Source organism: Sphaerodactylus townsendi, linkage group LG03 (assembly GCF_021028975.2).
Source record: "Sphaerodactylus townsendi isolate TG3544 linkage group LG03, MPM_Stown_v2.3, whole genome shotgun sequence".
Classification (NCBI taxonomy): domain Eukaryota; kingdom Metazoa; phylum Chordata; class Lepidosauria; order Squamata; family Sphaerodactylidae; genus Sphaerodactylus; species Sphaerodactylus townsendi.
Window position 1 is genome coordinate 1,558,291 of NC_059427.1, and position 23,205 is coordinate 1,581,495.

Here is a 23,205-nt window from a genome sequence, read left to right on the forward strand (position 1 = left end):
GTGGAACGGCCTTCGTTAATTTGTCTAGCCCCCTTTTACGGGCATCACAGGTAGTGAACACTGAATGCCACAAGATGGGTGAAGAAGCCGTTCATGTTTCCTGACCAGAATCCTCTACCCATCGCAACAGTTGGGTGACCCAACCCCACCCAGGCTCAGTGACTCCTTACTGGGTGAGAGGGCATCTTGGCTACGCTCTTGGGCCGGGGCTGGCTCCACTTCCTCCAGCGGACCTCCTTCCTCCTCCTCCCGAGAGAACGCTGCTTCCATCCTCACTGATGGGCCCCACCCCTGAAATAGCAACAAGGGAGACAGGTTAGAGATGCCATAGAAGACGCCCAGGAACAGATCCCAGACTCTGCACCTGTCTCTCAGCAGACATAGGACGTTTCTCTCCCCCAAATCCTGGGGAATTATCTGGATGGACAACAAATTCCCTAGAAGAAGCGGCTGCTGAAGCAGGTCGTGAAACCCTCCCAGTTGGATGATTGACACCTGAACAAATATCAGGCAGAAAAGCTTTAGGAAAGTATCAGGTATTGTTGTTTGAATTGGACATAGCTGGAAAGAGAAGCCCTCACCTGTTCTGCCTGCCTCTTCTCCTCGGCCTGACTCAGGAGGAAACCCTCGGCCAGGGCCACCGCCTGGGAGCTGCTCTCCGGCCCACACCCTCTGACCCAGCACTGCATTTCATGGGGCAGGATGGTCAGGAACCGCTCCAGGGTCACCAGGTCCAGGATCTGCTTCTTGGAGTTTCTCTCCAGCTTCAGCCAGCGACTGCAAAGTCCATGGAGCCGGCTGCAAACTTCGCGAGGCCCATCAGCATCATGGTAGCGGAACTCCCGGAAGTGTCGGCAAAGCACTTCTGAGTTCAGGGTCCCCCGATCCCAGACTTCTGGCATGGCTCCCTCCCAGAATGCAGCACCACTCCCAGATTGGATGGAACAGGGGTCTTTCCTTGATGTCTCTCCAAGTCCAGGTCCTTCTGGGCTCTGCCCTTCCATCTCCTTCCCCTTCTGTTGGGTCACCTGCAAGACTGAACAGATGTCGTCTCCCATTTAGCCGTGAACAGTTCGCCCTTCCCTGCCTCTGCCGGGCTGAGAGAGTCTAAAAAAACCGCGACCGGCCCAAGGTCACCACCCAGGTCACGAGAGGGAAATCAAACTCGGTTCTCCAGGCTAGATTCCCACCACGCTGTTGGCCACAGCACCAGACTTGTGCCTTCAGAGCCGTAAGCAGGTTTTTAAAAAGCTTTCTGTCCTGGGAGACCCCACAAAGTTCAGCCACCTCAGAGGGTGGCACGGAAGAGTGGCGGGGGGGAGAAGACAATTAGGCCATCCGAAGCAGCCCTGCACATAACCCTCCCCCATTCAATTGAGCTCCCCCCCCCCCGAAAAAAGGAGTTTTTTAGGACTGCATTGAAACATCTCGTCTGTTTCTCCACCGAACATGGCAGCGGGGCCACCCCCTACTTCTCCTCCGTGATTCTGCCCTCTTGGGGAGGGTCACCTTCTCCTGCTTGGGGAACTCCTGGGATTTTTTTAGAGGACTCCAGTTTCTCCTAGACTCTATGGTATACACCAGGTGCCTGCAAATTATAGTTATCCAGATGTTTATGGACTACAATTCCCATCAGCCCTGCCACTTGGCCATGCTGGCATGGGCTGATGGGCATTGTAGTCCATGAACACTTGGAGAGCCATAGTTTGCAGACCCCTGGAATAGATCATAATTTCCCACCTCTGAAGGCCTTCTGCGGCTGCTGCACCCAAGACCTGGTCTGCTAAGGCACCTCTTCTAAATCATTGATTATATGTGAAGATCAGACGGGGGCAACCTCTGTGTGGCAGAACGAAGAGGCCGTTGTGGGGAGAGGGGAGAATTGAGTGTCATTTTGTCCAGACCTCCGGCTCTAAGGTCACCCCGCCAAGCGTAACGTCTACTTAATTCAAAACAGATAATAAAGAAATACTTGGTGTTTTATAAGACACAAGGTACAGAACAGCAATGAAGCATGCGGAACAGTAATTAACACATACCAGTTCAGGCCCGTTTGCTGACTTCTGTCCAGCTAGTCCAGAAAAGGAGAACAGACTTCAAGCTCTTTCCCTGCCTCCGTGCGTCGTCTCGTTCTCTCTTTTCAGGAGTTTTTTGGGGCCCTGGAATGTGCAGCTTTATAAAAAGTCCACAGTCCTCCTGAGATAAGCGACCGGCAGCTTCAGACCCTCCAATCGCCCTGAGAAGATTCCTGTGACATCCAATGAAAACATTCATAGCAACTATCACAATACAGAGTACTAATAGCCAATTAATAACATTGACACAACCCCCCCCCCCCTTCCAATCGTCATTTGAGAGATTCTCACACCCAAAATTAAAGAATAGGAAGCCTAGAGTTTCTGGAGGGAGGGGGTTGTCTGCTCAGAACTAGCTCCCCCCCTTCCCCGCGCCTCTTTATTTTGCTGCTGTGTTTCTGTAACATTCTTAAGTAAAGTTATTTTTTCTTCAAAAGCAGCAGTGTTCAATCCCTCTAACAGTTCACGGCCAAAGTCTGCAAGGCACAAATCAGGCATCCACAACTTTGCGGCAGCACCACGATGCAAAAGCAGAGCTCCCAATCTTGGATCCTCTCTGTGTTTTCATTAGATCACTCCAGATTTCCTGTCAAATTACATACAATGTCCATAGCCACAAATGAAGAGCTAAAAACTGGACCGTCTGGCTCGAGGAGGCAGGAGGGAGATGAAGGCTCTGAACTCATTGGGAACTAATAAGGTTTCTTTGCATCACGGAAGGCTCTCCACAGATAGAAAGCTAGCAATGCAAGGAGGAAGGTTGTACCCACTGTCTTTGCTTGCATGAATCAGGCCAGAGACTGCTGTCTTCCAGGCACGCTGGATGGGGGCCTCCATTTTTTTCTTCCACCCAGCACTGCTGACCCTCGAGAGATCCAGCAAATCCAGTTCACCATCACAAGGAGCGTGGGGGGAGCCCTCCCCTTGACTCCACCCAGGGGAGTAGAAAAGTGCCCCCCAACTTAGAGGACCAGGACTTTGAAAGGGAGGAGAAGGAGAAAGGACTGGGCCAGGCTGCCAAGAAGCAGAGGGGGCAGAGGAATGGGGGTGGGCTCCCCCCAAATTTCTTGGGGCCCCCCTCAGCCTTGATCAATTAGCCCCCTCCCCCAGTCTAAAGCAGACAGGAGCTCCCTTTCCTATCCATGTCTCTTACAAGAAGGGCTTCATTTCCCGGCTCTTCTATCTCTGAGGGCTTCTTTGTTTTGAACTAAGAGGCTTTTCCAGGCAAGGGGGGGGGGGGGTGAGAACTTGGGGGGAGGGGCACTCCTCCCACTTCCCTGGTGCTCCCCCCTTCTTTTGGGTCCTGCCTAGAAAATCTGCCCCTCCATTTCAACCCCTCCTCTGGCCCCCAGAACCCCTCGTCTGTTCCTGCCCTCCCCCACCCCACCCCTTTGCTCTCTGCTAGGGCATTGGGGGGGGGCGGGTTGGGCAGACTCCGCCCCCAGTCTGAATGAGCATCGTTTGCAAAGACGCTGAATGCCCCAGAGAAGATGGGGGGGTCCCCAACGCGCACTCCCCTCCCTGGTGGAGTATATACTCCCCCCTCACCCAGATTCCCTGTCTGATGCCAGCCTCTTGCCCCTGAAAGCAGCCACCAGGGGGTCCGACCCTAAGCAGCCCCCACTCCCCGATCCAGCCCCCCCCCCCACCAGCCCCCTTCACTCACTGGGGAGGGGGTTGCCGATGGTGCTGCAGGAGTGGGGGGAAAGGGCTCTTTCCCGCCTGCAGACCAAACGAAAGGAGGTCTCTCTGGGTAGGAGCTCATCAACTTGGGGCGGAGACAGCCGGTGGGGGTGGGGGGTGGGGGGTGGGGGGGTGGGAAGTGGGCGGCACCTCCTCCCAAGCCCTCCCCCTCCCTCTGCAAAAGGGGCCTGGGGGAGGGGGAGGAGCAGCTGAAGGGCAGGGAGGGGGCGGCTGGAGGAGGCCAGGAGCATTTGGGAGGGGGACAGATCATCTGCCCCCCCCCCCTTGAGTCTCCTCTGGGGATTGGAGGTGTGGCTCTTCCCTCCTCCCCCCTCCCCAAACAGGAAGAACAGGCTCCCCAGAGGCAGAAAGGGGGGTCTCCATTGCCAGCCCCCTCCTCTTCCGCCCCTTCCCCATTCCTTTCTATCTTTAAACCTGGGGCGGAGGCGGGGGCTGCTTCAGCGCCGTCTTATATGAGGGGGGTCGTTTGGGTTTTGCACCAATTGTGTTTTATCTTCCTTATTAGCTGCACGGAGCCCCCCCCCCCCCGGCGTGAAGAGCGGGTTGCTGATCTCCACCAGTCTTGCCCCCCCTTCCCCTGGTTGCCCCCCCCCCCGCCCCGTCTGCTGGGCCCTGGTGGGGGGCCCTGCCCTTTTCCCTCCCCAAAGGTCATTTTGCATGGAGAGGTAGGACGAAAAGAGCAGGGGGGGGGGGATGTTTCGCCTCCCCAATTCAGAATCGGGGGCTTTGCTCCCCGCTGCCCCTGCCCCACAGAACCTGATGCTAGCCAGTGGCCCACCTGGGCCCCCCCCCCTCCCTCTAAAGCAGGCCTACAAAACACAACAGCCTCGAAAGCAAAAAGCACACGAAGAACAGGGGGGGGCAAAATGCGGCAGGGGGGTCACAGGGGCCATATCCTGTCCTGGAGACAGAGGGAAAGAAGAAGGGGGCTGGAAGACTAGGGGTTTAACTTTTTAGGGACTATGACAACTGAGACTGAGATTAAGCTTGGGAGAGCCACCCTTATCTCACCTCGGTCTTGGGTCCTTTCCCTCCTATTAAACTCCAGACCAGCTGATTTCTCAAAGATTTATTGTAAAAGTTCAAAACAAAGAAATAAAACATAAATGCGTTTAGAGAAATTGACCAGCTGTATGCTTCTGGTGGATCTCTTGGGACCTCCAGCCAAGAGGTGCTTCTCTTAGCTTAGCCCATGATAGAGTCACCTAGGCTTTGTTCCCTCACTCTCCAAGAAAACTTTTCCCCGCTTGCCATGAGGTTTCCAAAACCTTTGAAGTTTCATCCTAGCACCTGTGCATGGCTTCCTGTCCTCCCTCCAGGAGATCAAAAGGCAAAGATGCTTTTCACAGTCATATGTGACTTCCCTTTACTGTAGCGATAGCATCTTCCATGACAGGGACAGATTCCCCCCCCCCCCCATTCCACAGCAGGGTCTCTCAGAGGCCAGTGGCTGGCTCAAGAGCAGACATGGGGAGCAGATATAAAATCCTTCTCTCAATAAAGGGGGGGGCTAAGGCAGTGCCCCCCCCCTCCTGCGATCTGCATGGGGCCACCTTTGGAAATGATGTACTGAGTCTGCAGACTCTGTGAGAGGAAGATGTGGGGAATGGGGGGGGAGTTGCAGTGCAGACCCAAAAAGGGGGGGGGGAGAAATCCATCCTCACCTAATTCACTCCCCCCCTCCCATGACACACAGGAGGCGCCACTAGGAAAGCGCTTTCCTTTGGGGTAGGGGGGTTCATTGGTCAGGATTGGGGAGCAGATTTGGGGGGTGGCGACCCCAGTTGGGTTTGATTTAAGGCCTTCGGTCCTGTTCATTCCTGGTCCTCCTCTACTGGGATGTCAACTTCATCACCTGCGATGCTCCACTGCTAAGCTGAGGCCATCCATTATATTATCAAGCAGTGGGGGTTGCACAGATTTCTGACTGGATGTTAAGGAGGAGGAGGAGGAGGAGGAGGAGTTTGGATTTATATCCCCCCTTTCTCTCCTGTAGGAGACTCAAAGGGGCTTACAATCTCCTTGCCCTTCCCCCACTCACAACAAACACCCTGTGAGGTAGGTGGGGCTGAGAGAGCTCCGAGAAGCTGTGACTAGCCCAAGGTCACCCAGCTGACGTGTGTTTGAGTGCACAGGCTTATCTGAATTCCCAGATAAGCCTCCACAGCTCAGGCGGCAGAGCTGGGAATCAAACCCGGTTCCTCCAGATTAGAGACACGAGCTCTTAACCTCCTACGCCACTGCTGCTCCTGCTTAAACCCTGCTCACTGCTTAAACCCATTTCATAGACTTGTGGATCAGCTGGAAAGATGTGGACGAGATAACGCAACTGGCCCAACACAATGGCTCCTCATTTTCATTGGGAGAAGTGAGCAGTGCCCCCCCCCCCACTCTTTCCCCCCTGCCTCTCCATGCAAATTGGCCTTTGGGAGGGAAAAAGGCAGCCTCCCCCCCCCCACCAGGGCCCAGCAGAGGAGGGGGGGGGGGACTGGCTGCGATGTGGTTATATCAACTACTATCCTGAGGGTCTCAGTGCAGCTAATAAGGAAGATAAAATACAGTTGATATAAAATTGACCCATCACCCGCATATAAGACCACGCTGAAAGTGCCCCCCCCCCCCAGGTTTAAAGCTAGAAAGAAATGGGGAACGAGGGAGCCAGCCGACTTTTGGGGAGGGGGAGATGCCCCCCCCAATCATCATCAGGCCGCGCCTTGCGTGCCTTCCCCCCCCCACTTCCTTGCCAACCTCTTCCCACACCCGAATCTAGCCCCCCCTCCATCCCTGGCGCAGACCCAGGGGGCTTCCTGAGGACCCCCCCCCCCAGGAGGAGGGGGCTGGCAGTGGAGACCCCCTTTCTGCCTCTGGGGAGTCTGTTCTTCCTGCTTGGGGGGGGGGCTTCTAGGGAAGGGAGGGGCAACGTCTCCAATCGCCAGAGGTAACTCAAGGCTGGGGGGGGGATCTGCCCCCTCCCCAGATGCTCCTGGCCTCCCCCGGGCCCCGCCCCCTGCCTCTCAGCTGCTCCTCCCCCTCCCCAAATCCCCCTTTTTTGCAAAGGGAAGGAGGGGAGGGGAGAAGGGGGAGGGCTCTGGAGGAGGTCAGCCCCCGCCCTACGGGGAGGGAAGCCATAGAGCCCGAAATCCCAGAGAGGCCGCCAGGGAAGGGGAAGGGGGGAGCCGTTTCTTCCCTCTTTGCGGCTCTATCTGCAGCCCCTCCCCAGTGAGTCAAGGGGGCGGGGGGGGTTGGAGGGCAGGGGAAGGGGGGGCAGAGGCCCCGATCCAAGAGAGCCGCCCCGTTGCAAAGCCTGGGGAGGGGGCTGCTCCCTCTGACGCCCCTCTTTCCCTCCTCTCTGCACAAGGGTGGGGGGGGGTGTTGAGATGCAGCCCCCTCCCCGCATTGCGAGGCCTCGCCAGTGATTGACATTTGCAGGGCGGGGGGCGGGGGGGAAGGCAGCGGAGGGTCTGCTCCTCGGGGCGGGGCGGGGGTGGGGTGGGGGAAGAGCGGGGGAATGGAGCTGGATTGGGGAGGGGGGCTGCAGAGGAGGCATCTGGGTGGGCGAGGGGAATCCATGCCTCCCCCTGCAGAGGGTGAGGGGTGGGTGCTGGGGACCCCCCCCCCCGGCCCCTGTCTCTTCTCTGGGGCGTTCAAGGAGGGGCTGAGTCTGCAGAAGACCCCCCCCCCTTCATTGGGAAGGGCAAAGACCAGAGAGCAAAGAGCTCCAGGGGGGGTTCTCTAGGGGAGGGAAACGAAGCCTCTGGGGCCAAAATCCTCACACTGGGGGCTTGAGGGTGGAGTGAAGTTTATTTTATTTTTTATTTATTGCATTTGTAAACACACACACACACACACACACACACACCAAGGGCTCAGGGCGACGTAGGACAAGAGGACCAACAGCATAACATCAATATAGAAAATCAATTCAGTAAAAAGGTCCAATAACTTAGATGAAACAGATACAAACAGATGGTGACAAGCCCACCCCCCTCCCACCACACCCATCTCCCCGGCTGGCCAGGTGGAAAGGCTGGGCGTCCTTTTACAGGCCCTGCGAAATTCCTGCCAGCCTTACAGGATCCTATCTGGGAATCCTATTGCACCAAATGCGGGCCAGGGCCGTAGAAGCCCCGGTCCTCATAGAGACCAGCAGGATACTTTTAGGGCCGGGGACATCTAACAGGTACTCCTCCGATGAGCGCAGGGACCTGGTGGGGCAACATGGGGAGACGCAGCCCCTCAGGTATGCAGGTAGGCCAGGATCTGCTAGGCAGGCCCCACAGGAAGGGGGGAGCAGCGAATGGGGAGAAGAGCTTCCTTATTCCCTCCCCCCTCTGTATTCACACGTACCCCCTTCCTCGCCCAGAAAGAGGCACTTGGGGCAAACCAAAGAAGCTCCTAAAAAAGGAAGAGCCAAGAATTAAGACCCACAAGAAATGGATTTTAGACTGGGGAGGGGGCTGATGGATCAAGGCTGAGGAGGGGCTGCAGATCTGCAGGGCGCCCCCCCCCCTTACTAGCTCCTGTTCTTCTTGGCAGCCTGACCCCCACCTGCCCTCTCCTTGTATTTATTTATTTTATTTATTTATTTTATTATATTTATATACCGCCCTCCCCTGGGTCTGTTGCCCCCCTCCCAACTTCCATTCATCCCAGCAATCCAATTGTGCCTCGATCCGAGCACAAACCACACCCCTGATGCAATCCCACTCTGTGCGCGCACAAGATTTACGCTTGACCTTCTCTAACAGGAGACCCCTGTGCCCGTGGGTGGACATATCTCTTGACCCACTTAGTAGCCACCCGAAGCCCCTGGAACAGCCTGACCCAAAATAACATTGTGAAAGAGCCAGAGACAGGTGAATATCCCAACGGACCAAACAGGCACATTTCAGAAAGCTTGGTATTATGTAGCACTGCGAAATATTACAAGCCACACTTTTGTTATTATCCACCGTGGGTAATTATTCTCTTTTATTTTCCTTCTGACACGTTGATATCTGCCGCCTTCCACACACACACCCCCAGCCCCACACTCGCAGGAAGAAGCCCGTCTTCATACCCAAGCGAGTAAAGGAATCCTTTCACAGTCAGAGGCCACCTAATAGAAGAAGAAGATGGAAGAGCAGGACCCAGGAGGACCTGGGCTTGGAAAGAGAACAAGGATAGGTGTTGCACCTACTGGGGGTGGTGTTGCATTCTGGGAGAGGGCTGTGCCAGAGGACTGGGATCGGGAGCCCCTGAACTCAGAAGTACTTTGCCGACTCTTCTGGCGGTTCCGCTACCGTGATGCCGATGGGCCCCGAGAGGTTTGCAGCCAGCTCCATGGACTTTGCAACCACTGGCTGAAGCCAGAGAGGCACTCCAAGAAGCAGATCCTGGACCTGGTGATCCTGGAGCAGTTCCTGACCGTCCTGCCCCACGAAATGCAGCGCTGGGTCAGAGGGTGTGGGCCGGAGACCAGTTCCCAAGCGGTGGCCCTGGCCGAGGGTTTCCTCCTGAGTCAGGCAGAGGAGAAGAGGCAGGCAGAACAGGTGAGGGCTTCTCTTTCCAGCTATGTCCAATTCAAGCCACAACATTTGACCTTCTCCTAAGGCTTCTCTGCCTGATATTTGTCCAAGTTCTAATCATCTGAATGAGAGATTAGAGAAGGTGGGTCAGCAGCCCCTTCTTCTGGGGAATTTCTTATTTCTCCAGATAGTTCACCAGTGTTGAAAGAAAACCCTGCCAGGTCTACTTATAGAAAGATGCAGAATCTGGGATCGGGCCAGGATCTGTTCCTTGGTGTGGTGGTTGAGAGCGGTGGAGTCTTCTCTGGAGAACTGGATTTAATTCTGCATTCCTTCACATCAGTGATAGGTTTGTTTACCTGCTCCTACACATGAAGCCTGCTGGGAGTCTTTTGGTTTGTCACAGTTCTCTCTGAATTCTCCGAGCCCCACCCACCTCACAAGGTGTCTGTTGTAGGGAGAAGAAGGGAAGGAGTTTGTCAGCTGCTTTGACACTCTTTAAGGTCAAGAAAACCATGGTATAAATCAAAACTCTTCTCCTTCTACTCCTTCTCTTACTTGTTGCTGTTGCTGCTGTTTCAGTGGTTGGATCGATCCGTGAAGATGGAAGCTACATTGGAAAGAGCTCCGTTGGAGGAAGAGCAGCTGGGCCCGGCCCAGGAATGTGCCCAAGATGTCCTCTCACGTGGTAAGGACTCGTTCTGACTGGCTGGGATTGGGGCACCCAGTTAATTCGATGGGTGGAGAATTCTGGTCAGGAAAAGAATGAAAAGCTTCTTCATCCAAATTATTCTGCTCTATGTTCAATAGTTGGGATGCCCATAAAAGGGGATTCCAACATTCATGGAGGCAGCTCTTCACAATGATTCACAATATTCACATCCCTTCTTTCTCCATTAGAGAGACCCAAAGTAGCTCAAAACAAAAGGCAGACAAATCTCAGCCGAGTTCTTCAGTCTTGTGAATAAACAAAGTCTGCATGTTCTGGTCAGCACAACGTGAAGAAGTGTGGGGCAAACGTGTTTTGCACTCGTGCTTATTGGGCCATTCGATGAGGCACTGTAGGAAATAGAGCCCTGGATGACGGATGCTAGACTTGGGGTGGGGAGGGCTTGAAGTGGGTGTGATGCCATGTTGATGTAGCCTGTGGCCAAAGACCCAGATGTGACATCAGTGGATCAGCAGATGCTGTGGACACTCATTGAGATGACCCTCCATTTCTGCATGTGCTGAATTCAAGGCCTCTTTTTTTTAACGTGGTGTGATAGTGACATGGCAGATATTTCATTTCTGCCTCCACCATCCTGGATTCAAGGGCCCAGCCAGTCTCAGTGGCATCTATAGTCCCCAAGGCCAAGGATGTGGGTAAGGGGGGATTCTCGGGTTCAACCCCCCCCCCGCATTCATGTCCGAAGCTCCACCCCTCCATTTGTGGGTTTTAAAAACATTTTTAGTGTTTTTTCGGTTTCTGGCCTGCAGGGTGCGCATTGTTTAAGCAGATAGTCTCTGTAAGCTTCCAGATGCTCAGGAATTGCCTTCATCAGCTCCTCCTGCATGACCAATTGGCCATGCAGGAAGGGGCTGATGGGAATTGTAGTTCCTGAACATCTGGAGAGCCGCAGGTTCCTCACTCCCCTGTTAGGGGGGTCCTGTTTCAGAATCTGCTTTATCAGTTCCTTCCCACGACCAATTGGCCATGGTGAAGGGGCTGATGGGAATTGTAGTTCCTCGAACATCTGGAGAGCCGCAGGTTCCTACTCCTTGCTAGCAGCACCAAACTTTCAGGGATTACTGGGCTCTCCTGATGATACCACCCACCGGCTTCCATGAGGTTTGGTTCAGGGGGTCCAAAGTTATGGACTCCTAGGGGGTGCCCCCATCCTCAATTGTTTCCAGTGGGAGCTAATAGAAGATGGGGACTACACCTTTGAGGGTCCATAACTTTGGACCCCCTGAACCAAACTTCACCAAACCTGGGTGGTATCATTAGGAGAGTCTCCTAAAGATACCCTGAACGGTTGGTGCTTCTAGCTTAACAATTGCACCCTGAAAGCAGGCACTTCATTTCCCCAGGATTTCTTCCTTTTTTAAATCCACCCCCTTCGGCATGGATTTAAAGGGAGAATCTGAGGTCCTCAGTTTAGAAGAAGAGTTTGGATTTATATCCCCCTTTCTCTCCTGTAGGAGATTCAAAGAGGCTTACAATCTCCTTGCCCTTCCTCCCTCACAACAAACACCCTGTGAGGTGGGTGGGGCTGAGAGAGCTCCGAAAAGCTGTGACTAGCCCAAGGTCACCCAGCTGGCGTGTGTGGGAGTGCACAGGCTAATCTGAATTCCCCAGATAAACCTCCACAGCTCAAGTGGCAGAGCAGGGAATCAAACCCGGTTCCTCCAGATTAGAATTCACCTGCTCTTAACCACTACGCCACATTGAAAATGATGCTGTTTCAGGGTGGGGGATAATCCACCCCAAAACAGCATCACTTTCAATGTTGTTTAACTGGGGACCCCAGATTTTCCCTTTAAGGTGGATTTAACAGGAGAATTTGGGCTCTCTCGTTTAAACACCATTGAAAGTGATGCTGTTTGGGGGTGGATTCCAGCATCACAGCGGCTGCCGGGGGGGGGGGGGGGGCTCAGATTTTGTACCGTGCTCCATTTTCCCTCTATGCCTCTGCCGTCCCTGGCCTTGGAGAGCTGCTTTTATAAGCGCTAGGCCAGGGGTGGGGCTTGGGGAGGTGTGGCCATGCCCTAGGCTCACGGGTACCTTCAGTTTCTCTTCCGCCTCTCCCACTGCTCACTAGGAAGGCTGAGTCTCCTTGCTGAGTGTATATAACGCAGGGATAGGAAGTGGAGCCTAATACTCTTTCTTCCCTTTCCCCTCCCTCGCAGGCAGTGAGGAAGCAGCGTTGATCTGTTCTGTTTCTGGAGGTGTGAAAACAGCTCCTGCACCCCCAGTCCAGGTAGGGGAGATGGGCAAAGGGCAGCCGGGGTCCCCCCTCCTTTCTCAAGGGGACTTTTCTCCTGCAGTTGGTGCTGAGGGGCCCAGGCAAGAGGCTCTGAACGCCACTCCTTTTACACACTTAACCCTCCCAACATGCCCCCTTCCAGCACACCATCTCCTGCCTGGCATGACCTCTGAAGACCGAATCTGCCTTTTCTTTCAGTCGGTGGTTTCCTTTGAGGAGGTGGCCGTGTCTTTCACCGAGGCAGAGTGGGCACTGCTGGATCCAGACCAAAGGGCTCTCTGTGAAGCCGTCATATTGGAGAACTATGGGATCGTGGCTTCTCTGGGTAAGGAACTCTTTTCACAGGTGCCAGAATCACACATTTCTGCCTTTGGGATTATGCATCAATCAAAAACTTGAGCAGTAATATGTTGTGCTGTGGTGGGATTCAAATAATTTAATAAATGGTTGTTTACAAGCACTATTTTAACAACTGGTTCTGCCGAAGTGGTGCAAACCTGCTGAATCCCACCACTGGGCCTGTCCCACTATTTGGTCCCTTGTGGAAGTCTCAACTTGGCAGGATGGCAGCATAAACGACATTCAGCACGTGTAGGTAGAGCGACTCAAGCTAGCTGGTTTCTCCATGTCAGCTGAGTCCAGCGTTGTGGCCATCACCCAAACCTCAGAGAGGTGTTCCAGCCTGAGGCCAGCGCAGGACTCTGGAAGGGGCCACATCCTAATTTCTCAGTTGCCAAACATTAGAACACTCTTGCCCTCCAATAGGATTACAGTGATCCCCTCTGACTGTGATCTGAAGACCCAGTGTGGTGTAATATGTGAGAGCGATGGACTGTAATCTGGACTCTTAACTGGTGAACTGGATTTGTTTCCCCGCTCCTATGCATAGAGTTTGCTGCGTAACCTTGAACCAGTCCCAATTCGCTGAGAAATCTCTCAACCCCACCTTCCTCCCAAAGTATCTGGTGTGGAGATGGGAAGGTAACTGCAAGCTGTTTTGATACTCCTTCAAGGTAGAGAAAATGTGGGATATAGAAACCAACTCTTCTTCTTATCCTGGTTAGGATTGTGGCCTTTGATCTTGACCAGGTTTCCATTTTTCCGGGGGAGGGGGGGGTGTCCTCTTCCTTGGATTTCTTTCCTAACCCTATGTTGCAACCATTATTTTCTCTCTGTGTGGGCCAAAGGAGACAGGAACGTAATTGAGACTTTGGTGGAGGCAGACAAAAGCCTCACATCCGAGGAGAGGCTGGAGAGTTTCTCAAGAGAGAGTTTCCTTCCCAGATGAGCAGGCTACAAGTGAGGATCCTTCATGGTTGTGTGAAGGGAATGACCATGGAGTAGCCCTGGAGGATTTCTGCCTCACAAGTCTCCATTTGGCAGAATCAGAAAGCCATCTGGGAAAGGAGGGAGGATGTCCTTCTGGGGCCTGAAATCTGGGATGCTCTGAAGCTCCTTCTGGGTCTGAGCTTAGCTGTGGCTCTGCAGGGGCTGCTGCATCCTTCAATTTGGGATAATCCAGGGAAAGGTGGAAGCTGTGAGACCTCAGCCCCAGAATAAAGCGATCCATTTCCAGCACTTCCCGGGAGATCCAGAAGCCCAGGAAGTCCAACTTGGACTTGTGGAACTCGCATTTGGACAGCTTCACAAAAAGTTCGTTGTCCAGTAGCCGCTTTAACATAGCTCTTACCAGTTTCACATGTTCCTCTCTAGCGAGTCCGAATAAATCAACACATCATCCAGGTACACTACCACCCCCTTGAATAGGAAATCCTGCAATACCTTATTAATCAAGGACATGAAAACCCTGGGGGAAAGGGCGGATAAACCGAATAGCATTACGCAATACTCGAACTGTCCCATCCTTGTGTTGAAAGCCCTATGGCAGGGGTCCCCAAACTACGGCCCGGGGGCCAAATGTGGCCCCCTGAAGGCATTTATCCGGCCCGCCAGGCATGGCGGCGATGGCTCCATTCATGTGCAGTGGGTGCTCAAGGGAGAGGAGGAACCGGCCTCAACGGCTGTTGATTGCAGTTACATGATGGCACCCCCAAATCTCCATGAATTTTCTGACCCAGGGTTGGAAACCTTACACGTGGCAACTCCTGCTCCGCCCTTCCCTCTCGGCTACTCTATGTGTTGCTCTCAGGCTTTCTGTTCCGCCTCACTCCCATTGGCATCAGTCAGGCTGGTGAATCGCTCGCTGGCTGCTAGGGAGGAAGAACCCAGGAAGATACCTAATCCTGGGTTAGATGGAATGCTTCATTGGGAAAGTTCTGCTTTTTTTTACAGGGGAAGGTATTCCACAGCCTCCCCAACAATATTTGGAGCCCACACTGTACTTGACATACTTTGGTCACTGTTCTAAAAATAGACCATGACAGAAAGGCTGAAAGGTGAAATCAAACATTTTACAATCATTTGTGCATAGGAATTTGTTCATAGTTTTTTTTAGTCCGGCCCTCCAACAGTCTGAGGGACAGTGAACTGGCCCCCTGTTTTAAAAGTTTGGGGACCCCTGCCCTATGGTGCTCCAGCCCTTCTGTGATCCGAATCCGGTAGTAGGCTTCGCGCAAGTCCAGTTTGGTGAAGATCTGCCCCCTCCCAAAAAAAGCTAACAAATCCTTGATCAGGGGCAAGGGGTACTTGTTGCAAGCAGAGACTGCGTTCAGTCCCCAATAGTCCGTGCAAAGTCTCAAAGTCCCATCTTTCTTTTTCACAAACAACACTGGTGCTGCAAATTCGCTGGTGCAGAGCTGGATGAACCCCCTGCAGAGGTTCTTGTCCAAGAACTCCGAGAGCGCCATCACTTCCGCGGGACTCATCGGGTACAGACTTTTGGGCAGCTGGGCCCCCGGCTTCAGTTCGATTTTACAGTCCATGCGCCTATGTGGAGGAAGCCAGTCACATTCTCCCTCCTCAAAAACCCTAGCCAAGTCCTGGTACTCTGGGGCTGGTCCAGCGTCAGTAGCTCTACCCCACTGCGCAATTTCAGGGTCCAGTGCCTCCTTGTACACATGGACTAGCACTGGTTTGGGCCAGTCACGTATCTGGCCCGCCAACTGGCAATGTGAAGTCCGCCACCGAGCACATACCCTGCTAGAGGTTCTGCAGCTTTTGCTTCGCTCTCTCCTCCTGCAAAGGATTATCAAACCACCTTTTGTTTCCTGTTCCTCAACCAGTTTTTAATCCATGGGAGGACTTCCCCTCTTATTCTTCGTTGCTGATTTTTCTCAACAGTCTCTGGTGAGGAACTTTGTCAAAAGCCTTTTGGAAATCCAAGCAGACAATGTCCACTGGTTCCCCCTTATCCACAGGCCTGTTTACACCCTCAAAGAACTCTGGAAAGTTTGTAAGACAGGACTTGCCTCAGCAAAAGCCATGCTGACTCTTCCTCAGTAGGCCTGGCTTTTCTACATGTTTTATAATTTTATCTTTAATGATAGATTCTACTAATTTACCAGGAACTGATGTCAAACTGACTGGCCTGTAATTTCCCGGGTCCCCCCTAGACCCTTTCTTAAAGATTGGTGTGACATTGGCCATCTTCCAGTCTTCAGGGATGGAGCCTGATTTCAGGGATAAGTTGCATATTAATGTGAGAACATCAGCAATTTCATGCTTGAGCTCTTTAAGAACTCTTGGATGAATGCAATCTGGGTCAGGGGATTTGGTAGCATTTAGTTTATCAATGGCTGCCAGAACTTCTTCCTTGTCTACCACTATCTTCGCTAGTTCCTCGGATTCACCTCCTAAGAAGCTTGGTTCAAGTGTAGGAATTTTCCTCACCTCCTCTTAGGTAAAGACAGATGCAAAGAATTCATTCAGCTTCTCTGCAATCTCCCTGTCATCTTTGAGCACACCTTTTGTTCCTTCGTCATCTAATGGGCCTACCGCTTCCCTAGCTGGCTTCCTGCTTTTGATGTACTTGAAGAACTGTTTTTTGTTGGTCTTGATGTTCGCAGCCATGCTTTCCTCATAATCCTTTGCTTCTGCCACCATTTGTGTTCTCTCTGGTATTCCTCCCCATTTTCTAAAAGACATTTTTTTTTCTGATAATTTCCTCAACCTCCCTTGTTAACCATAGTGGCTTTCTTTTGGACTGGGCGCTGCCTTTCCTAACCTGCGGAACACATTCCAGCTGAGCTTTTATAACTGTGTTTTTAAATAACCTCCAAGCATCTTGGACAGTTTTGACTCTCTTGATTTTCCCTTTCAGCTTCCTACGCACTACCCCCCTCATCTTTGAGAAATTTCCTTTTCTGAAGGCAAATGTAACTACATTAGTAGTTGTTACTTGTTCACATGCAGAGATACTGAATCTGACAGAATTGTGGTCTCATCTTCTCTTTAATCAGAAATAGCAGAGACTCAAAGGAGCTGTATTACAAGCCAAATGTGAACCAGAGGGGAATGATGGATAGAAAACCTGCTGACCTGGAGGGCCTGACTGGGGATAAGGTGGGACTGAAGTTCAGTTGGGGCGGATATCTGATGAAGAAAATGGTAACCCGCTAATGAGCAGTGCCTGATAGGTGACTTGGCTTCTTGCCCATGTCCTAACTGGACCTCTTTTTTTCTTCCAGCAACACATATAAAGGAGATGGTTGGGGAAAACAAGGCGTTCTCTGTGGGAAAAGACCAGGATGATGTTTTTGAAGGAAAGGTAGAGGACAGAGATCGACCACCAAGGCAGGAGGAAAGCCATGCAGACAAGACGGCAGATAAGCCCGTTCCGTCTGGAGGAGGATGCTTCTGTGAAAGTCCAGTCCAAGAAATAACATCAACCAAAACAAGGAATGAATGTCTTCATGCTTGCCAGAGAATCTTCTCCAGGGAAAACAAAAATGAAAATCTGGCTGTTGGAAAGTCCTGCGGTGAAAATATCACTCTTATTTCTGAGAGGCGAATTCCCTTAGCAAAGAAATCATATGACTTCCTGAAGTGCAGAAAAACCTTCAGTCAGCAATCATCCGTTTCATCCCATCAACCTCAGTCAGGTGAGAGGATGCATAGATTGCAAACCAAGCTGCTCTTGGGATGTCCTTTTAAAGTGTATAATAATGTAGTGAAACATTTGTGTGTGGATGGAACTTCTAGGGAAGGTTGGACTTCCTTGTGTGGATTCTCACAGGATTTCTCTTTTTATTCCAGAAGGGGATGAGCAGTGGAATGAGGGTGATGAGACAGTGCTAAATAAAGTCCAGAAGGAAGATTTGGAAGGAATCTTCAGGAATCACGGTGGACATAATAAGCAGAAAGGAAATCACATGGCTGAAAATTGGGAGGAACCTATTTCATGCCAAGGGCAGGATTTCAGTGAACTAATCCAAACAGCAGAGGAAGCGTATAAGTGCTTGGAATGTGGGATGACCTTCTCAGATCAAAGCCAATATGAGATCCATCTGCAAATGCACAGTGGAAAGAAGACCCATCAATGCTTAGAGTTTGGAAAGAATTCTGTTCGCAGAACAGAGCTACCTAGCTATCAAAGAACATATAATGGAGAGAAATCTTATAGCTGTAAAGACTGTGGCAAGGACTTCTCACAAAAACCAGATTTTTCTCAAAACCATTGTGGGACTCATTCAGGAGAGAATCTATTAATCCGCATAGAGAGTGGAAAGGCCTTCTCTGGTGTGAGAAAGGGTAATGTACATCTTCCAAAGCACAGTATAAGAAGGGCACATAAATGCTTTGGCTGTGGAAAGTTCTTCAGCTGCAGATCAAAGCTCCAAGTGCACCAAAGAACTCACACAAAGGAGAGACCTTTTGAATGCTCAGAGTGTGGAAAGAGATTCAGTCAAAGTGGTAATCTTCAATGGCATCAAAGAACTCACACAAAGGAGAGACCTTTTGAATGCTCAGAGTGTGGAAAGAGATTCAGTCACAGTGGCAATTTTCAACAGCATCAAAGAACTCACACAAAGGAGAGACCTTTTGAATGCTCGGAGTGTGGAAAGAGATTCAGTCGGAATAGCCATCTTCAAGAGCATCAAAGTACTCACACAGGAGAGAGACCTTTTGAATGCTCAGAGTGTGGAAAGAGATTCAATCACAGTGGTAATCTTCAACGGCATCAAAGAACTCACACAAAGGAGAGACCTTTTGAATGCTCAGAGTGTGGAAAGAGATTCAGTCACAGTGGCAGTCTTCAAGAGCATCAAAGAACTCACACAAAGGAGAGACCTTTTGAATGCTCGGAGTGTGGAAAGAGATTCAGTCGGAATAGCCATCTTCAAGAGCATCAAAGAACTCACACAAAGGAGAGACCTTTTGAATGCTCAGAGTGTGGAAAGAGATTCAGTCAGCATGGCACTCTTCAACGGCATCAAAGAACTCACACAGGGGAGAAACCTTTTGAATGCTCAGAGTGTGGAAAGAGGTTCAGTCACAGTGGCACTCTTCAAAGCCATCAAAGAACTCACACAAAGGAGAGACCTTTTGAATGCTTAGAGTGTGGAAAGAGATTCAGTCAGAGCAGCAGTCTTCACCAGCATCAAAGAACTCACACAAAGGAGAGACCTTTTGAATGCTCAGAGTGTGGAAAGAGATTCTGTCACAAAAAACACTCTTCAACTGCATCAAATAACTCACACGAAGGAGAGACCTTTTGAATGCTTAGAGTGTGGTAATAGATTCTGTTGGAGTGACAGCCTTCGAAAGCATCAAATGACTCACACCGGGGAGAGACCTTTTGAATGCTCAGAGTGTAGAAAGAGATTCAGTCAGAGTAACAATCTTCAGTGGCATCAAACAACTTACACAATAGAGAGACGTTTTGAATGCTAAAAGTGTGAAAAGAGTTTCTGTCGGAGTAGCACTCTTCATCATCAAAAAACTCACAAAAAGGAGAAACTTTTTGAATGGTCAGAGTTTGGAAAGAGATTCAGTCAGAGTGGCCCTTTTAAACAACATATATGACAGTGCTGCCCCAGGACTGTTTGCACAGTGCTGGCTGGGAAATGCTGTTTCTAAAAAGCCTTGCTCATTAGCAAGGCAGAAAAACATTGTTTCCCCTCCGGTTTGGGGGGGAAAGCACGGCACTGCCTTGATGCAGATGCGGTGGCCGTGTGAACAGCCCCCCTAGAACAATGTTTTTACTATTCCAGTGGTTTTGTTTTTGACTGGTGCGGAGTGGGCCAGAGTGTGAAAAGAGATTCAATCAGAGTAGCAATCATAAACAGCATCAAAGATCACACAAAGGAGAGACCTTTTGTATGCTCAGAGGGTGGAAAGAGATTCAGTCAGAGGCGTAGCTAGGAAAAATGGAGCCTGGGGCAAAATCTGAGTTTTGCTGCCTTCTCCCCCCCCCCTCCCCCCCAAGGTATGGGCAGCCACCCTCCCCAACTACAACTAAAGAATGATTTTTTGCTCCAGGTCATTTTAAAGTCACCATCACATTATAGAACATGTCCCAACTCACAAATCTGAACACAGCAATGTACCATGCCACACAGCAGAAATAATTTTTTTTGACATTTTCAAAATGCTTTCAAAAGGTTTAACTGAGTCCTTTGGGGGAGGGTGGTATATAAATCCAATAATAAATAAATAAACAAACAAACTGTTATAATACTTAAACGTGTTTTATGTGTCATATGACTTAATATGCTTTCAAAATGTTTTATTATTGCTGTGGAAACGTTTTGTGGTATTATATCCAGCAGCCCTATTCTGCCAATTGTTTCCCTTTCCTGCCTAATTCTGGGAGACAGAAGGATCTATTGTTCAACCTTCAAACATCTCCCACTAACCTAACAATTAAGGGAAATAGAAGCAGGTACATTGCTTTGTCACAGCATTTGTGGGGAAAGCTCATAACTGTCCCTCTTGCTCATTCTTACTTTACATAATGACATCATTTGCAGCCTTTTTATAAGTCCATTGCAATTTGAAAAAGAGAGCTCAAGTCCATTTATTTCCCCTCTGCTCATTCCTTTGCATTTCTCCCAAGCATTGCCAGAAATAATAACCAATCTGGGTTAATATCAAACCTGCCCAACTAAGGCACAGTACCAGCAAGCCTGAATTTCCATCTCTTCCTTTGAATGCCTATTTCACACTTGTATCTACAAGAACTCCAAGTACTGCAGATTCATCCTGTAATTGCTAAGGGTTCAGCCCAAAGTAACACCTGGATGACCCAAAGGTTCTTCCCAGAGAAAGAGGAAGAGAGAGCTTATGTATTCTTTTAAATTTATATGGTGAGCGTTCATCTGGGCACGGATCAGCTACCTTTAACTCCCAAAGCTACCTTTAACTCCCATTTGGACCCTTTTTCCGCAGAAAAGAAAACACTTGGAGCTGCAAATACTTTTTGACATTTAAAATGAAGATAACACTGTATATATTGTTTTTTAACCTTTACGTTTTTGTATAAACAATTATACTGTGTTCTTGAAGCTAAATTTAGGCTGCTAGAAAACAGGTTAAAATCCAGGGCCACCAAGGTGGCATTCTCAGAAATGTTACCTGTTCCACGCACAGGGCGAGCTAGGCAAGCAGAGATACAGGGTCTCAATGCGTGGATGAGAAGCTGGTGTAAGGCAGAGGGTTTCAGATTTGTCAGGAACTGGGGAACCTTTTGGGACAAGGTAGGCCTGTACAATAGGGACAGGCTCCTGTCACTTCAGTCACCTGTCGGCTTCTCTTTTGCCACCATTTGTGTTCCCTCTCATATTCTTCATCAGTCAAACTGGACTTCCATTTTCTAAAAGACATTTTCTTTTTTCTGATAATTTCCTCAACCTCTCTTGTTAACCATGGTGGGTTTCTTTTGGACTGGGTGCTGCCTTTTCTATCCTGTGGAATACATTCCAGCTGAGCTTTTATTACTGTGTTTTTAAATAACCTCCAAGCATCCTGGACAGTTTTGACTCTCTTGATTTTCCCTTTCAGCTTCCTGCGCACTATCCCCCTCATCTTTGAGAAATTTCCTTTTCTGAAGGCAAATGTAACTACATTAGTAGTTTCCACTTGTTCGCATGCTGAGATACTGAATCTGACAGCATTGTGGTCACTGTTCCCTATCGGCTCAACAACACTGACTTCCTGCACCAGGTCCTGGGTCCCACATAGAATTAGATCTAGGATCACCTCTCCCCTGGTTGGTTCCACAACCATCTGCTCTAAGCCACAGTCATTTAGCATATCCAGGAATGTTCTCTCCTTACATGCATTTCTCTCCTAAATTACATGCGTTCTCTCCTAAACATGCATTTTTCCAGTTCATATGGGGATAGTTAAAATCACCCATTACCACTACATTTTTGTTTTTGTTGGCCTCTCTAATTTCTTTTTCCATCTCAGAATCCTCTTGTGCACTTTGGTCAGGGGGACGATAATATATTCCTAATATTAAACTGTCCTTCACACCTGGTATTGATATCCACAGTGATTCTGTAGGGGAACCAGCTTCCCCTGCATTGTCTATTTTATGTGATACTATGCTCTCTTTGATGTAAAGGGCAACTCCACCCCCAATACGCCCTGTCCTATCCTTCCTGTAGAGCCTGTAACCTGGGATAACAGCATCCCACTGGTTCTCCTCATTCCACCATGTCTCTGTAATGCCCACCATATCAAAGTCCTCCTTCAAAACTCTGTACTCCAGTTCCCCCATTTTAGGTCGAATGCTTCTACTATTAGCATAGAGACACCCATAGTATACCTAATGGTTCTCTGTCCTTAACCTACAGGATTTATGTATTGCTTTTACCCCTCAAGTCTTTTGTAGACACTCATCCCTTGTCACATGCCTTTTGCTATGTTCCTCGCTTGTATGTGGTTGATTTAGAAAAACCTCCCTCTCTGTCTGCATCCCCATGGACTCTGTATTCCGAACCGAAGTCACCTCAGCTCCTGTCGGCTTTCCCCCAGGGCTCAGTTTAAAAGCTGTTCTGCCACCTTTTTAATGTTGAGCGCCAGCCACCTGGTTCCTCTTTGGTTAAGATGAAGCCCGTCCCGTTTGTACAGGCCTGCCTTGTCCCAAAAGGTTCCCCAGTTCCTGACAAATCTGAAACCCTCTGCCTTACACCACCTTCTCATCCACGCATTGAGACCCTGTATCTCCGCTTGCCTAGCTCGCCCTGCGCATGGAATGGGTAGCATTTCCGGAGAATGCCACCCTTGGGGGTCCTGGACTTCAACCTGTTACCTAGCAGCCTAAATTTAGCTTCCAGAACCCTCCCGGCTACATTTCCTCAATAATGTCGGTGGTGCCAATGTGGGACCACAACTGCTGACTCCACCCTAGCACTGTCTAAAAGCCTATGTGAGACGAAGCTTGACATCCGCAACCTTCGCAAGACTCCAGGCAGGCAAGTCACCATGCTGGTCATCATGCCTCTCCACAAACCCAACTCTCTACATTTCTAATGATTGAATCACCCACTACAAGGGAGCCCCCCACCTCCTCGAGGGGTATCCTCAGTCTGGCAGAAGAGGATGTAGCTGATCACCAGTTAAGGAAGGGATCCCATCTAAGGGAGCATCTTTCCCCAATCTCTCAGACTGGCACCTCCTCCGGCCCCCCAAGACCTTCATTCTCCTCCATGACATCTGAAGAGAATGTCACCTTGGGAGATGGGACCCGGCTGTTAGGTCCCTAGAAAGCCTCATTTTGTTGCCCTCTCTGCCTCTCTTTTCCAGCTTCTCCAGGTCTGCCACCCCTTTGGCTTCAAAGAGAATTCAGCCTTAACGTTCCTTGAGTGCCAGGAGCTTCATTATTGCAGCCGCAGTGGGCACACCAATTAACGCACTTCTGTCTCTAGTGGGCAGATAGTCATACATGTGACACTCCAGTGCAAAAAATACTGGAAAGCCCCATCCCCCCTGCTGGCTTTCTGCCTTCATATCTGATTTGTTTAGATATTTAAATATTAAGCTTTTTAGTCAGTGCCCCCCTGGAGCTAATCTGCGTACGGCACTATCTGGCTTCAAATATGT

The 23,205-nt window shown here is 50.4% G+C and overlaps 2 protein-coding genes and 1 long non-coding RNA gene across 3 annotated transcripts in view; 2 read left to right on the forward strand and 1 right to left on the reverse strand.

The window, feature by feature from the left end:
• LOC125429698 (zinc finger protein with KRAB and SCAN domains 7-like) overlaps positions 1-1,058 on the reverse strand; it is a 157,809-nt gene extending 156,751 nt beyond the window's left edge. The window contains exons 1-2 of the mRNA XM_048491032.1: positions 582-1,058; positions 171-291 (exon numbers count right to left, since the gene is read on the reverse strand). Coding sequence (XP_048346989.1) covers positions 171-291; positions 582-1,058 — 598 coding nt within the window. The remainder of the gene's footprint in view (positions 1-170; positions 292-581) is intronic.
• Positions 1,059-9,258: 8,200 nt separating this feature from the next.
• On the forward strand, positions 9,259-22,957 carry LOC125429712 (zinc finger protein 2-like). Its single transcript, XM_048491076.1, has 8 exons — positions 9,259-9,310; positions 9,869-9,974; positions 12,179-12,249; positions 12,454-12,580; positions 16,842-17,255; positions 17,410-18,101; positions 19,462-19,508; positions 22,909-22,957. The coding sequence occupies exons 2-8, from the start codon at positions 9,890-9,892 to the stop codon at positions 22,955-22,957; spliced, it is 1,485 nt and encodes a 494-aa protein (XP_048347033.1). The 5' UTR covers positions 9,259-9,310; positions 9,869-9,889.
• Positions 18,697-19,445, forward strand: LOC125428916. Its single transcript, XR_007243882.1, has 2 exons — positions 18,697-18,741; positions 18,912-19,445. It is a non-coding gene; the product is annotated as an uncharacterized LOC125428916 (long non-coding RNA).
• Positions 22,958-23,205: the final 248 nt, after the last annotated feature.

Coding starts and splice junctions, on each gene's coding strand:
- LOC125429712 (XM_048491076.1), top strand. CDS start 9,890: ATGGAAGCTACATTGGAAAGAGCTCCGTTGGAGGAAGAGCAGCTGGGC. Junction 12,581..16,841: donor TGGGATCGTGGCTTCTCTGG/GTAAGGAACTCT, acceptor TTTTTCTTCCAG/CAACACATATAAAGGAGATG. Junction 18,102..19,461: donor ATCAAAGAACTCACACAAAG/GAGAGACCTTTT, acceptor GATCACACAAAG/GAGAGACCTTTTGTATGCTC.